This window comes from Actinia tenebrosa, unplaced genomic scaffold (assembly GCF_029948245.1).
Source record: "Actinia tenebrosa isolate PJP-AT-01 unplaced genomic scaffold, QUT_ActTen_1.0 PGA_scaffold13__45_contigs__length_12533684, whole genome shotgun sequence".
NCBI lineage: Eukaryota > Metazoa > Cnidaria > Anthozoa > Actiniaria > Actiniidae > Actinia > Actinia tenebrosa.
Genome location: NW_028292573.1, coordinates 2,882,758 through 2,897,948, shown reverse-complemented (window position 1 = coordinate 2,897,948; position 15,191 = coordinate 2,882,758). Strand labels below are relative to the sequence as shown.

General features: G+C 35.3%; 2 protein-coding genes across 2 annotated transcripts; one reads left to right on the top strand and one right to left on the bottom strand.

Moving 5' to 3' along the window:
• The first annotated feature begins 13 nt into the window (after positions 1-13).
• On the top strand, positions 14-6,683 carry LOC116300812 (uncharacterized). The gene is made up of 7 exons (XM_031709767.2): positions 14-231; positions 943-1,046; positions 1,768-1,887; positions 2,591-4,873; positions 5,319-5,425; positions 5,525-5,574; positions 5,830-6,683. The coding sequence occupies exons 2-7, from the start codon at positions 980-982 to the stop codon at positions 5,978-5,980; spliced, it is 2,778 nt and encodes a 925-aa protein (XP_031565627.2). The 5' UTR covers positions 14-231; positions 943-979; the 3' UTR covers positions 5,981-6,683.
• A 620-nt stretch (positions 6,684-7,303) lies between these two features.
• LOC116300814 (chitinase domain-containing protein 1) lies at positions 7,304-15,073 on the bottom strand. Its single transcript, XM_031709770.2, has 13 exons — positions 14,770-15,073; positions 13,688-13,834; positions 12,352-12,437; positions 12,215-12,261; positions 10,901-10,945; positions 10,678-10,784; positions 10,059-10,120; positions 9,624-9,713; positions 8,928-9,166; positions 8,529-8,544; positions 8,125-8,205; positions 7,842-7,884; positions 7,304-7,525 (listed from the first exon to the last, which is right to left on the bottom strand). The coding sequence occupies exons 1-13, from the start codon at positions 14,890-14,892 to the stop codon at positions 7,427-7,429; spliced, it is 1,185 nt and encodes a 394-aa protein (XP_031565630.1). The 5' UTR covers positions 14,893-15,073; the 3' UTR covers positions 7,304-7,426.
• Between the last annotated feature and the right edge of the window lie 118 nt (positions 15,074-15,191).

Genomic DNA, 15,191 nt, shown 5'->3' with positions numbered 1-15,191 from the left:
CTCGCAACGTAAACCACCAACAAAGACAATGCGAACCCAGTGTGGAACCTGCCCAACCGGTGACCGCTCGCCTTTTGTTCGCTCAGTCCAAGTTTGGAGATCAGATGAAAAGAAAGAATCACCTAGAACTCACAAGTCTCGTGTCCTGATTTCAAGACTAGGGGTGGTTATTTAGAAAGAAAGACTTAACAACTGAGTGCATTGATACTGAAAGAAGAATTCCTAAACAGGGTAAGGCTTGATAATGCGTTTTTACTACGATAAATGCAGCTCTCAAATGCGTTTCTGGGATGAATGGAAAACACAATAAGATTATCCAAAGAATAAATTCACAAAAGACGGGTAATACTATTTATAAATTTCTAGATGTCCTTTGAATTCAGGTTTTGCTACAAGACTTGGGTAACTCTTAGTTTGAGTTTTCTGAAAGTTGAATTTAGTTATATTTGCCGAACGACAAGATTTTCACAGTTGATTGCACGACCGACAATGGAGAACAGCTCAGAAAATCCTGACGAAATTATCAGAAAGAAAAGAGCAATCGTATGCTTACAATGTTTTCATTAAAATGTCTATCGTGGAAAAAAATTAAAAGATAAATAAAAGGGAAAAAAAACCCCCTGAATCGTAAAAAAGAACACTAGTAAAAACTAATCCTCTTTGCTCCATTTGTTTCGGCTAGGAATTCGGACAATTAAGTTGGAGTGGGATTTTAGTGTATTATTTATCGCCAATTTCAAAAGGCTTTCAACGTATGTGATAGTTTTCGTCAATTTCTCACGGTAAAACAATTTCTTTTTTGCTAGTAAACTACCTTCTTTATTTTAAAAAGAGCACTTAAGATTAAATAGGGATAAATAGCTGAATACTCGATAGACCTAGTTGATACAGTATACCATCTTATCTGAGTAAACACCATGTGTCTGTAATTATTAATTGCAGTAAAACAAGCAGTGTCATTGCTGTTCCTTATCTTAAGATGAACACGATTTTGGCTTTGATGCTCTTATTCCTGGTTAATGTATCTGCAGCTCCTACACGCAAAGGTAACGTTGACATATCCATTTTGATATCAGAGGTGATTTCTGTAATCTGATTGGCTCTCAATTTAATCACGAATCGCACCATTTTGAGTTTTAAAGTGTACTTCTTTGAAGAGCCAATGAAATTGTGGAAAACATAACATTTGACCAACAACAACAATATACAACAATACAATTTTATTTGGCACCTTATACTAATAGTACATGAGTGTTTGATTCCAAATATATTATAGGTATATATATATATACTATGTATTAGGTAATTTTCTTAATTCATTTTCACGTATCAGCATACATTGATGAATGTATGCTGATATGGCTCTTTGTAGAGACGCTGATTTCGAATTGATTAAGAACATAAAACGACTGTCAGCGCTCATATTGTTGAAATTAATGCTGGTGTTTTTTTCTATGAAAATCAGACCAATCAGATCACAGAGCTCCCACCCCCCCCCCCCCCCCCCCCCCATGATTTTCAAGGTGAAAGACAGTATTACAGTATTACTTACTAAATTTGACATTAAAATCAGGTAAAAGTCCCAACCCTAACACATTCCCAGGCATTCGCTCAGGGCATGCTCGCTGCATCGCAATCCTAACCAGATGAGTACGTTATATCATAATGATGGGATAATAATGGCTTACAATAGTACGCGATCCTTACTAAGTAAAGAAATTCTGCGCTATATTCCTTCCTATAATGAAGTTTTGCTTGTTATTGAAGCTGAATGCCAGGACCAGTACAGACACTGTGCAGAATGGAGTAAAGCCGGGTATTGTGCTAAGACAGGATACAAGACGTACATGACGCTTATGTGCGCATATTCCTGTAATGCTTGCAAAGGTAAGCCATATACTCCTTGTCATGACTTCAATGTAAAACAATTGCTTAGCATTATGTATTTATTAGAAAGGTGATAAATAACATGCCAAACACCTGACACAACAGTAAGTTGGTGAATAAAGTTTTAATCTTATTAAAGCTTTTTTTTTTTTCATGCCACCATTTTACATCGAATAATACTATTACAAAAGCGATCATAGCAAATTGACCGAGTGGGAAAAAAGACAAAGAACGGATCTGCAGCTGCGTCACGTTTCTGATCAATTTTTTTGGCTGAGCACAGGCAGCCCAAACAAGGTTCCTGTGTATCGGTTATAAGGGAATGTATGGGAGTTATGATAAAGGTATGACAATAAAATGTTTCACTCAACAATTTGCCTCAAAACTTGCTGTAGTTGTTGCTGGGCTTAACTTGACGTCATTTCCTGTCTCGTGCGGAATGTTAATCAGAAGAATCACAGGTTTTCAAAAGAACCGTTTTTTGATTGACAGCACATGGTGATCAGTGTTTGACCACCATTTGAAGCAGATAATTAGATTCAAACACTTTTAGGAATAGAAGCTGATTGAAACCCATCAATAGTGGCATATGCTTTGTTATTCTATAAGACCTACTCCATCAGTAGTCCGTGCCAAGTATGAACTGTATGTCACTGAACCTATTTTAAAGCATCTTTACATTCCTTTCTTCATATTTCATCAGATCTAAAACAAAGAAAAGAATCAGAAGGAGAAGATGTTGCCTCCGCTTCAGGTTTGCAAGATGCTCAACTTGACAACCCTACAGCTATCCAAGAAACAAACGAGAGAGACGAAGACGAAGCATCAGCAAACGAGCCAATAAGTGGCGAAGGCGAGATACATGGGGATAGTGACGTCAACGAAAACAAGGGGAAAATCAATCAAGTCGACAAGCTACAAAACGAGGAGAGCGAAGATGCAGCTCTTGAATCTCAAAATAAAGTGAAGCACTCAACAGAAAGAAAAGAAAGGCAAAGCATTTCTGAAGATAATAAAGACAATCAAGATTTAACGAGTAAGCAGACACAAGATAGAAATGTAGCAGCAACACAAGATCGAGATCCACCAGGAGTTCATTTGCTTAAGTTCCAGGACAAAAACGTTAATGATGACGTTAACCCGAGATCAAAAATCTCCACTCGACCAAAAGAAAAACCTTCCGTTAACTACAAGCCTCTTAAAGAAACCAAAGTACAAAATAAAGAAATAACTGAGAAACAAGACGAAGATGTTTCAGCTTCAGGTAGTAGTACATTGGACGCGAGTGGCGAAGGGGATGCAAGTGAAACCTCAAATCCAAGAGCTTCTGACAAAACCACTGAAACAAAAACTACACCAGAAGAATTCGAGGAAATGAAGGACATCGCTGGTGACATTAAAACCGGTTCTAAAATTTTCGAGGCGGATATTTCAGAGCCTGACAGTACTTCTGGTTGTTCATCAGGGTTTGGCTGCTTCTCTGGAAACGGAGAAGAGATTCAGACGGAAAAAACCGAGGAAGCTGTGGAACTAGAACCGAGATCAAAGATAGCTATGGCACCTCAAGTTATGGACGCCAAAAAGCAACAAGCCGATAAGAATGTCGAAACAGTACAGACGTCGATCGTGAGGGAGAGTGCTTCTGGCTCTGACACTGTGGTACAGGATGATATTCAGAACAATGGCGAAGATGAAGCTCCTAAAAGTGATGATATTGCTGGTGCTAAATCAGTAGCCAATTCCAATCCAAAGATAACCACTAAAGGATCAGAAAAGTCTGAGGAAAACCTAAAGGCAACTAAAAGTGTCGAGGAAGATGAAAAGATATCATCTGAGAAAGCCTCCTCCGGCTCCGGGACAGATGTAAATGATGACATTCAAGGCCAAAGTGTACATGGTGATAATGATAACGATGAAAAAATTGACGGTGGGAAACCAGAAGCTAACAGTGATGCGTTATCTGGTTCCGGTGCGGACACAACTTTGAAATCAGAGTCCCCAAAAGAAGACGAAAATGCAGCTAAAAGCGACGAGGCAAGTAAAATAGTAAACGAACAAAAAGAAAGTATACAAAGAACGACTGCAAAATCTGAGCCAGTGGACGATGATAAAGATGTGGCTAAGAGCAATGCGAAAAGTGTAGAAATGAATGGGCAGATGAAAAATGCAGCTGCAAAATCCATATCAGTTCAGACTCAAAGTGCGGCTAAAATCGATGATGACATTGAAGGCTTGAACACAGAAAAAGAAGTTATGAAAGACAAAAATGATAAAGTACAACCTACAAATGAAAGTGAAACAAAAAGTGATAAGGGGAATAAAGAAGCTGAAAAACAGCAACAAGAAGACAAGATAGCCAAATCAGAACCTACAAATGAAGAGCAAAGCGCAACAAAAAATGATGCGAACAGTGAAGAGGTAGAAGGACAAAAAGATGTCAAAGATACAGCAGAAACTAAACCAGATGAAAACCGAAAAGACGATAAAGAAAACAAAGAAACGCACGGACAAAAAGACGTGAAAGAGGCAGTTGCACCAAATGACAGCCAAAGTGGAAAGGAAAGTGAAGAACCCGAAGGAAACAATGATAGTTTTTCAGGTTCTGCTACAGCGTCAATAGATATTAATCAAAGTATTGACGCTGATACTAACGGGGAACCCGGTATTGATGCGACTAAATCCAAAACCAAAAGCAAAACTGCCAATACGCACCCTACAGACAAAGAGGAAAACGATATGGAAGATGCTCTCTATGAAGATATGAAGAATGAGAATAAAGAATCAGGTTCTGGATCAGGGCAGCCAGAAAGAGATAACAATGAAGATCTTTCATCGCCTACAGCGAGACAAAGAATTACATCGATGGAACAACTGATTAAAGACGATAAACCAAAGGCCGAGAATGCAAAAGATTTCCCAGCAAAGACGAGAGAAAATGTTCCATTAGCAGAAGAAACCCCAAATGACTTCATCAACACTGATCTAGGTAAGAATGCTAAATAAAACTATTTGGTTCATTTTCATTTTCAATAGCATGCCGCTTAGGACATTGTATGATAAGCTTACATCCAACCGCCATGCTCTCTAGGTGCAGCAGTTGGAATCGATATATGTTCTCATTTCGAAGGGAGCAGTCACTATTACTTCAATCCCCACCGCTCATGCATTCCCATGGTTAGTCGCCATCCAGAAGCCCAAAGTGAAAAAAAAAATTGCTACGCACTTTAGTGAGTTTTTGAAAATGTTTCCCCAAAATCAAAATGAATTTGTAGATGGAGTAAAACATTATTGAGAAAACCGATTTCATTTTTAAAAAAACCCCTGCGAAACCGTCTCAAGGCGCGCCTTTTATTGTGGATGTTTTACAGTTACTAGGAAGTGCCAAAATTTCACGAATTTATTTTGAGAAATATCAATGTTTAAACCAACAGGCAAAGGCCAAAAGGTAAGACTCATTCTTGATCAGCATTATTACAAGCCATATTCAAACGAAGATTCGATGGCCTACGAGATGCTTGCGCTGGATCTGAAGAAAGAGGTAAGTAGTGAAGATTATAATCTTCAAAGCAATGCCGGTCTTAATAGCACAGTTTTCTTCTGTGAATGCTATTTTTTTAACCTTTTTATTTATGCTAAGGTTGAACGAGCCGTTGGAAATCAAGCAATCGTATCACAAATATCTTTCAGGTATAATACATTATCAATTGAACTATTCTTCTGCCCAAGGCCACGCCCTACACAATGAATGCTCATTTGACTAAACGCATTGAGTAAAACAGGAAGAAATGAATACTTTTCTGTTGAACCATCCTCATCGCTAATCAACTTGATTGCATTACCTAATACGAATCCCACTCAGTGTAATAGTATCCGTAGTCAAAAACATTAAAATCCACGAGTTGGTAATCATTCTTAACACTAATTTTACATTCTTTATTGCAGTGAAATACGGAAACCTGGAAAGCTGCCGAGATATTCTCGAGTCCTAGCAACGTTTATGCTGCATGGCGACATGAATGCTCTTCATGGGGCGGTTCGAAAAGGATTGGTTGGTGACTTAACGGTGGATAACAAATTCTTCCGATCATCGTGAGCCATGAATTTCCGAGTGTGAACAAATGTTGGCAAAAAATAATAACAACAACAACAAACAAACAAACAAACAAAAAACAAAAACCAAAGCAAGTGCGTTTAGAAGTACTATCGATCGACAGGAAAGGATTTTTTTTCAATTACCGAGCTCTTCACCGTGACCTCGTCATTACATTTTTTGTCACGTGTCCAATATACAATTTTTATTTCGCGCTATTCGAGTATAAATAGTCCCCTTCACAGTTCCCTGCGCCAACTCGAAAGGTAGCCGTGCCTTTGCATTGAAGCGAGACGAACGGTGAGCTTACAATGATAGAGGCCATTTTAAAAAACTTGAACAATTATTTTAACATTATTTTGAAGATGGCGCAGGGAGCTGTGAAGGGGACTATTGTCAAGTTAAAAAAATTGTATGAAAAAAAAATTTTTTTTAACTGCGAGATAAAACGGAGGAGGGTTGGGGCGAAAAAAAATATATATACATATATATAACTAATACAGAGAGCACCATTATATAACCTATTTTTCAGTATAGGAAGAAAAAATAACTCATTCGAATTCGAAATCCAGAGTTCAAATTATTGTTAGAATTTATACAAAAATTGTTGTTAGAATTTAGTTTTAGAAAATAGTCGTTATATAAATATACACACAAGTGTACTGAGCGCTGAGAGTATATAGTAGAATTAAAAGGTTAATTTTTGTGTTCTCGTTTCCTTTCATTTGGCTTTTTTGTCACTCACTAGTCAATTTAAGAGTGCGAACTTGTTTCTGACAATGTCTTCTATGGTTCACGTTATGCAATTGCCAAGTCTTTGGAAAATAAATACTGAGTGCACACACATGCTTCTGAAACTATAAAACGTCACTTAGAGTTGCATCTCGGATTGATTATCCACTTGGTAAGCTGTTACCCCCCCCCTTTTTCATACATCTGCTCGTGTCCGTTTTTCGACATCAACTAGGAACGACAAAGCTGTTATTTTTTAAACGTTTTAATTTTAGAGTTATTTTAAATGACAAACTTATCTGTGTTGATAAAAATGGAAAGTGCGCGTGACGTGCTTTATTATTTATTTTATCTTGTTTTAATTTTATTAGTCGTTTTAAGAAAGACCCTTGCAAAATAAGGCGTGTTTTCCACTTGCAACGAAAAAATAACGACATACGCAAGAGTAAAGTCTTTACGTCTTGAAGTCATGTCCACTTGCGTATGCTATTATAACTATGCTTCCGTAGCTAGTGAAATAAGACTCAATATTTTCAAAATACTTAATAAAATGTGCAGTGAGAAAAGTTATTTGAATTTTTAAAAATGGATAACTTATCTGAAAGATTGTACTATTATTAACATCAATATAACATCTGAATGTACAATAGTGTATTTTGTATATTTAGTTTGGAAACTATTTCGGCAATGATCCAGTACAGAAATAAATTACCAAACTTATAAAAGGTCGTAGAAGTAATCCAATCCCTGACCGATTTCCCATATAGATATACTAATTCCCAACTCTTTAGCAAGGTCCAAACGGACTTGGATGGACTAAGAAATGAAATAAGACAAATAGTATTACGCCGTTATAATTAACAAGGAAAACACTTGTTTGCAATGGAAAAATCAAAACAAAAAACAAAAAAGTAAACATGAAACAAAAAATGTTTTTCATACAATATATACAGCAGCAGCAGCAGTAACAACAGCAACAGCAGTAACAGCGACAGCAGCAACTACATCAGTAGCGACAACATCAGTAGCAACAACATTGGTCACAACATCATCAGTACCGACGACAACAAAGACAAAACATATATTCTAGTAACGCAAGAAATAGTAATAAAAGGTTGCACTTTCTCTTTACCTTTAAAGTTGGGTAAAACACGACGTGCCTTGTGCCACCAGCACTGAAACATCGTAAACAAAGAGGAAAAATAAGGAAAGCAAAAACAATTTAAAAAATCAAGCGCTGCTTTGTAGAATGTGTCTTTTTCCCGGCTAAATTAAAAATTTTTTTTTGCACCGCGCTTTTGTATTCCTCATAAAATTATTGCTAGCGGGTAGAAAACACAAAAGTATTTTTTACGAAAAAAACCCAATATAACCTTCGAGCCAGAAGCTCGCCATAAAAAACTTGTAATACGTACGTGTATCTAAACGAGTGTTCAGCAGGTGGTGTTTCCCAGTTTAACTTCTCGTCCTTATATTTTTTGAGTAATTCAATGTATCTAGTAAATTAAATTGTAAAAATTAATTTTAAACTAGTTTGTTGCGCATGAGGTCGGATGTGGGGGGGGGGGGGGGGGGGACTGTGTTCCTAATTATTATTTCTTCTGGCGTTAAATATCAAAAATTTTAAGCCGGATTATGTCTGTGTGTGAACCAGCCATCCCAGTCGAAAATCATCCTAAACTTCCCATTGGGTAGTGTTAAAATCCACCTTTTATTGGAAATGTATAGTAATGACAGCAGAGATGCGCTATAGAGAGCGTTACTTCGTGCACCATAATTATAAAGAGGTTAGTCGTAAAGAAATGAGGTGGTAACCTACTTATTATTTATCACTGCTACTCCACAGATACATGAAAAATAAAAAATAAAGACAACATGAGAATGTAGCTTCGTGCAGTCTTGAAATATAGAACAATATTACCAACATGAATAACTTTTTTTGATATTGATACAATCTAAAATAGCGGTAATGGATTATATATTAGTTTGCGGCATTCCTTGGCTCGGAAGCAAAATCGCACAACCCCCTCCCCTTCCTCATTTCATTCAGCTCCAGTTTATCACTAACCATCCTCTTAATCTTCGGAAAAGGAATTCATATAAATATAAATAACATAAAAATATATAGTAAAAAGAAAGAAGAAAAAAGAAAACGAAAAAGGAAAAGAAACAAAGAAAGGAAAGGAAGCAATGAATGAAAGAAAAAAAAACCACTCACCTGCTGATCCAGTGTGTGAGAAATCAAATCCATAAAAATTTAATCCCATCATTATTTTGGAGCGCAATTTATTCGGTTCAGGACACAATGCTAATACACAGTCCTTAACCCAAGGTAAAGGGGAGTTTGGTCCAGGCCTGGATGGTGATGAGAAGTCATATGTCATAAGGCTGAAGCCATCTAGAACTGGAGCCAAGATCTCAAAGTCATTCTTGTCAAAAGAATCCTGTGGCGTTCCTCTAGATATCAAAAAAAGTGTGAGCTTCATCCTTATTAGAATAAGGTGTTACTGTGATTTGGTACTGCAGTCAATTTGGCATTCGCTTTTTTCACATCACCCATAATACATGATACATGATACATGATACAAACGGAATGAGAAAGAGAAAAAAAGAATTAAAATTAAAGAAATTTAAAAAGGTTAAAGTAAATTTCAAGGTATCCTTTATGAATTGATACCACTTTCAATACAAATATTGCAATGTTCTGAACGTGACAGCATGCAAATGAGGTCATTTCTGTATCCAATCAAAATACTGGGGCACAATAGAGGGTTCAATTTATGGCTCCAAAGTTCTACTATAAAGCTCAAAGTCTTTCATGGTCATATAAAAGCTGCATTAGTATGTTGGAACGAAATTTAGCAACAGTAACTTACATTCATATATAATTACAGAATTCAAGTGAATTACTTACGTTGACAAGGGTGGAGGAATCACCAGAATAAGCTTGAGTTTTTCCTCGTGTAAAGCATCTGCCAATTTACTTACAAGAAGATATAGCCCTCTAAAAAATAATTTAAAGGATCTTGTAAAAAGAAGCTCAAAGTGAATCAAGTAAATCAAGGGTCAGTAAACACTTATTAAGTGTTAAAACGGGGATCTTGGTCATCAAGACACCACAGGTAGCCCAAGCATTAAAATGGTGATGTTAGTGATCAAGATACCACAAGTAGCCCCACACAAAAACGTTGAAAAAGTGGGAATAAAGATCACCAGATTACTAACAAAATTGTGACAAGCCTGCTTTCACAAACAATTAACATTACACTTTTTGCAACTCAAAATCACTATCATTTGCATGCAGGTGTACTTCCATATCTTTCTGCACAGATGTTAATAAGAAGCTTACTGTTTAGTATCTCCAGTATACTGACTCCAGACTTCTAGAACAACACCATCGAAGTTGTGACCCTAACAATTACAGAATAAAGGTAAATAAATGCTAAAGTTTAATAAATGATGATGAAATGCATGTACTACTAGCAATGATTAAAAAAAGATTTCTTCTAGGTAATACATGTCATACTTCAGCTTTTTTATGTGTCATAATGTATTTTTCTTTAAATATAAAGTATTTACACAGCAGGTTTGAAAGTGTTACTAGTAAAGAAATAAATAAAAACCAAGGGAATTGTATATGATTGTGAAATGGGATAACTGACTGTGACTTGAAGCCAAAACTGTTAGCAAATAGGACGTTTGCTTGATGGTGTCATTTGACTCCCACTACCAAGATGCTTTGCAAATTTTCTTTCTTATTCAAATTTCTATTCCCTCATGAGAATAGTAATTAGACAATTGGTGCTAATTAACTGAACAAAAGAAAGTGTGCAAGGGAGTTTAGTAGTAGAGGTCAATGATGCCATCATGCAAACGTCCTATTACATGTCTACATTACTTACATAACCAGAGCTATGTATTAGTCAGGCATCATGCATACTCATTTTGTATGGAATATGAAAATTTACCTTTGAAAATGCAACAACTGTATCAATTAAAGACATCATTGTAGGCTCACTGTTAAGGACTATGTGGAAGTCATTATATGACCATCTATCAAACAACAACCTAGGTACTAGAAACAGAAATTTATGATATTTATATACTAGCTTTCAATTTTCTATATTAAAATTTATTTCAATGTTGGTCACAAGTCCTGTGAATATTTAACATATTTGTCCAGATACTCACCAATTTTTATTTTATTATTTTTATTTCGAACATCTGCCATCCAACCTTAAAACCATAAAAGATGGTGCAATTACTGTATTGTTTTATCATATACTTTATGATCAGCCAAAATGTGTCGCTGCTCATAAGTCATGGTTACCAAGCAAGACATCCTAAAAGCACCTCCTTCAAATCAAAAAAAACTTACCAATACCCTATAAAAAAACACTTCTGGGCTGATCAAAGGCATGACATTAGGTTAACTCACAGATCAATTTGAATTTAGTTTGTTAGGTTTTGCACATGACAGAAAATCAGGGAACCAGGAAGCTGCAGTGCCTTGAATGCATATTTTCTATTGTTATATAGCTATGAAATTTTCCGATATAACGAACATTCTCATGACAATAATCGTGACAATAAACAAGTGCACATGATCAGAACGTGAAAATCGCTGATGGCATGATATTTTGCACCAATCAAAAACAACAGAGTGGAAGCAGATATTTTACTTGAATTTTCAGTACAAATGGAGCTCGAAGCGAAACAATAGAGATTTTCCAGTGTTTCTACAGAGAAATTACAGACTTTTATTGCAGAGATAAAGGATTTGAAAAATACGAAAAAAGCGACTAAGAATGCTGTTGCTACTCTGCTCGCTGTTTGGTAGAGAAATACAAGACCGTATATGTGTGTTGTATTTGTAAAATCATGGTCAGTGTTCATGCATTTGGCTTTGCTAAATAAAGTTCTTATTTCATAAACTGACTTCTCAATATTTCTCAGTTGCTATATAACAAAACACTTAATGTCTGGTCCCTCGGAAAATTAGTTACTTTTGTTTTCCCAAGAGTTCTCGTGAAACACCAAGACTCTCGGAAAAACAAAACTAACTATTTCCCTTGCGACCAGACATTAAGTGTAATATAATGTAAGTCTCTCTGTTAGCAAGAAGGCCTATAATCTCCTTTGCTAGCCTTTACAGTATGACTACTTCAAGCAAAGGCAGCGATAACCAATCAAAATTGTAGAATGAATTCGAAAATAATGCCAAGTCAATGTTGAGCCAATAATAAACCTAAACTGAGAATGGCAATTTGACTCTGATGTTATGTGTAACAACTAGGTAGCCATCCTCATTTTCTTGTGGGAATAAAATGATATAATGTTAAAAGATTATAGTTTATGCTGGTTCTTGATTTGCTCCATTACTCAAAGGTGGAGTGCATTGTTTATATTCTACGATTTGATTGCTTCTTGCTGTCTAAGTCGCCCTGGTTATAGTAGTTGCATTGTAAATTGTCTCTAAAACATAAAGCCTGCTTTTTCAATTACCTTGATCAATGTCATGTGCACCCTCAATGGCAAGAGTTCCAGATCTTCTACAAATTTGAACAAAATTATAAAATAATATATGTCACAAAATAGATCAGACTGTAGTAGAGAAACTAAAAAGTAAAAGCAACACCTACCTTCTAACAACCTGTAGCCAGACAGGAGAAACATAAGTGAACTTGGATCCAAATATCTTTGCAATATCATATCCATGGGAATTCCACTGAACAATGTGAAAATATTATTCATTTATAAATTTTAGCTAATTAAGTCACATGATGCTTTTTTTAAATAACAAAGATTATCGAAAAAAACTATGTTAGAAAGGCATTCCCACTCCAACAGGATGGGGGGGAATAGGTGAATTAAAAAAAGTTTAAAAACAAAAATAATCAATTAATTTGATAAATAGATATCATACGGCAGTAGGCAGTAGGAAAGGGACTGGGGGTGGGGGGGAGGGGAAGGGGGGGCTGCTTGGTAAATGGTACAATACAATGCAATACAATTTTATTTGGCACCTTATACTAATAGTACATGAGTGTTTGATTCCAAATATATTATAGGTATATATATATACTATGTATTAAGTAATTTTCTTAATTCATTTTCACGTATCAGCATACATTGATGAATGTATGCTGATATGGCTCTTTGTAGAGACGCTGATTTTGAATTGATTAAGAACATAAAACGACTGTCAGCGCTCATATTGTTGAAATTAATGCTGGTGTTTTTTTCTATGAACTCTCTTAAGTCGTTTCTATGAGAGTCATATAGTGGACACCAAACTAGAAAGTGTTTTTCGTTTTCTACTCCCGACTTACACACTGGGCAAATCCTTTCATCGTAAATGAGATAAGGCCTCTTATACCTCCCCGTTTCTACTTCAAGCTTATGGTTACTAATTCTTAATTTTGTAAGCGCCACTCTGTGCTTAATATTGGTGACTTGACTTAAATATTCTTCAAAGTTATAATCCGTTTTGAACTGACGAAAGACTCTGAGTTTATTTTTATGTCTGTCGTCTTTCCTTTCATCATTGTGGAGATTACTCCATAAAATTTGCCTCTCAATGTCATATATTCTTTGGGTTATTATTATGGTATGAATTAAGTCAATATATATTAACTAATTAATTGAACTATTCTATATTTTTATTGGCAGCAGTCCAATGTAAATATGTTTATACCGAGCCAATAAAATACGTTGTCTTGCCTTGTCTTGAAGCATTTGGTGGTAGGAGTAGAGTTAATATACCAGTAGTCACATATTTTGTCTAGATCCACACAGTTATAATAACAAAACAGTGATAATATCCATAAGATTCACTTAATTGTAAAGTAAAATAAAGGAATACGATATTACTATGTTTTATATTCATAAGCAAGTAAATATCATGGTTATTATCAGTATTTTCACCATTATTGGGTTGGAAGAAATTAAATAGGAGAGTAAAAATTATATACTTACAGGTGTAACATAGACCAGAATATCACCTTCAAAATTTTTGGATGAGACATCTTTACAATAGATGTTATGATGCTTTATCACATCTCTTACTCTAGGGTTTTCAGTTACTAGACCTCTTGCTGTAACATTCAAATCAGCTGGTCCACTCTGCATGCAAGAAGAAAAACAAAAAGCAAAGGAAGTAGTAAAGTTAATAAAAATGCGTGATGAATCTTGTTCCTAAATAGTATCCAGACACTTTAGAGATATAACAACTTTATTCGTGAAAGAAATATATCTCAGATGACAAAATGGCAAATATTATGGAGAAGTAATTGTTCTTTTTTAATCTCAGTCTAATTACCTGTGATAAAAATTGAGATTGAAAAGAAGAAAGAATGTAATATGAAGAGAAAAAAGAAAGAAAAATATAAGTAAAAATTACCTCCCTCAAAATAGGGAAGTTGAGAATGAATGTATGTAGTAAATTATGAAAAAGGGACAATAGAAAAAAAGAAAGAATAGTCAGAAAGAAAGGAAGAGAGAAAAGAAGGGGAAAAAATGAAAAATGTGAAGGAAGGATATGTTTAGTTCTTTAATAGCTAGCTCTTTAATTTAAACTTCCTATTTCAGAAAGGAAAAGATAGAAATGCTCATACATAATGAATAAAGTGAATTTTTAAGATCGATAGAATAGGAAGTTCAAGATCACGAATGTTTATTAATTCGATTTAGACAGAAGCTACAAGAGTCGTCTTAGACACAAATTACTAAACTTTATGACTGAAAATATTCGAGATTTGTTGAAATGCACAAAAACACTTTCAGTGTATGCACGAGGTGTTTACCACTCATTTACGTTATAGTTTATGTTGGCTACATAATTTGTGCATCGCTTGTATGTACATCTGTACGAGCACCGGTAGAAGAATTACAAATAACTTAATGTAAGATTACAACATTGAACTTGATGCTCTATCTTAGAGTCTTTATTAGCAAATAGGTTTGGACATAAAGAATTTCCATGGGAGAATTGCAGATAAATAACCGTCCATCTGTTTATATTATTTTTGTTACAAATTTAGATAATCTTTAGTTTTTACCTTCTTTGCTTTGGCTTTCTTTTCTTTGTTGGTTTTTGATAGAGTACCCTGCACGTGTAATATACTTGTGTACCAATATATCGCTAAAAGACACGTTAAAATAGAAACGACCATCCGAGCCATCCTTGGACGGATCAAAATGTTCTTAGAGATACTTCAGCTTGATTAGTCGAACGTTGTCCAATTCCAGGCGATATAAAGATGAAGAATTTAAATATTCATTGGAAAAAAATAATGGGACTCGTATGCGCAGCTGGAATGAAATTGTTGTGCGCAGTACGAAGTTAATTTGCTTACTTACTGCGCAGTTCGAACCCAGCACCTCGCGAATGGTAACCTAGATAAAAGAAATAACTAAATGAATGGGTAATAAATGAAATGAGAGAATAAAATAGTAAAGCATAAGAACAACATAGATTATA

Excerpts from the sequence above, each read along its gene's own strand:
- LOC116300812 (XM_031709767.2), top strand. The coding sequence starts at position 980 with ATGAACACGATTTTGGCTTTGATGCTCTTATTCCTGGTTAATGTATCT. Across the intron at positions 1,047-1,767 it reads TGCAGCTCCTACACGCAAAG|CTGAATGCCAGGACCAGTAC; the intron begins GTAACGTTGACA and ends TTGTTATTGAAG. Across the intron at positions 5,575-5,829 it reads GTATCACAAATATCTTTCAG|TGAAATACGGAAACCTGGAA; the intron begins GTATAATACATT and ends TCTTTATTGCAG.
- LOC116300814 (XM_031709770.2), bottom strand. The coding sequence starts at position 14,892 with ATGGCTCGGATGGTCGTTTCTATTTTAACGTGTCTTTTAGCGATATAT. Across the intron at positions 10,946-12,214 it reads TGCACATGACATTGATCAAG|GTTGGATGGCAGATGTTCGA; the intron begins GTAATTGAAAAA and ends TATGGTTTTAAG. Across the intron at positions 10,121-10,677 it reads CAGTTGTTGCATTTTCAAAG|GGTCACAACTTCGATGGTGT; the intron begins GTAAATTTTCAT and ends TGTAATTGTTAG.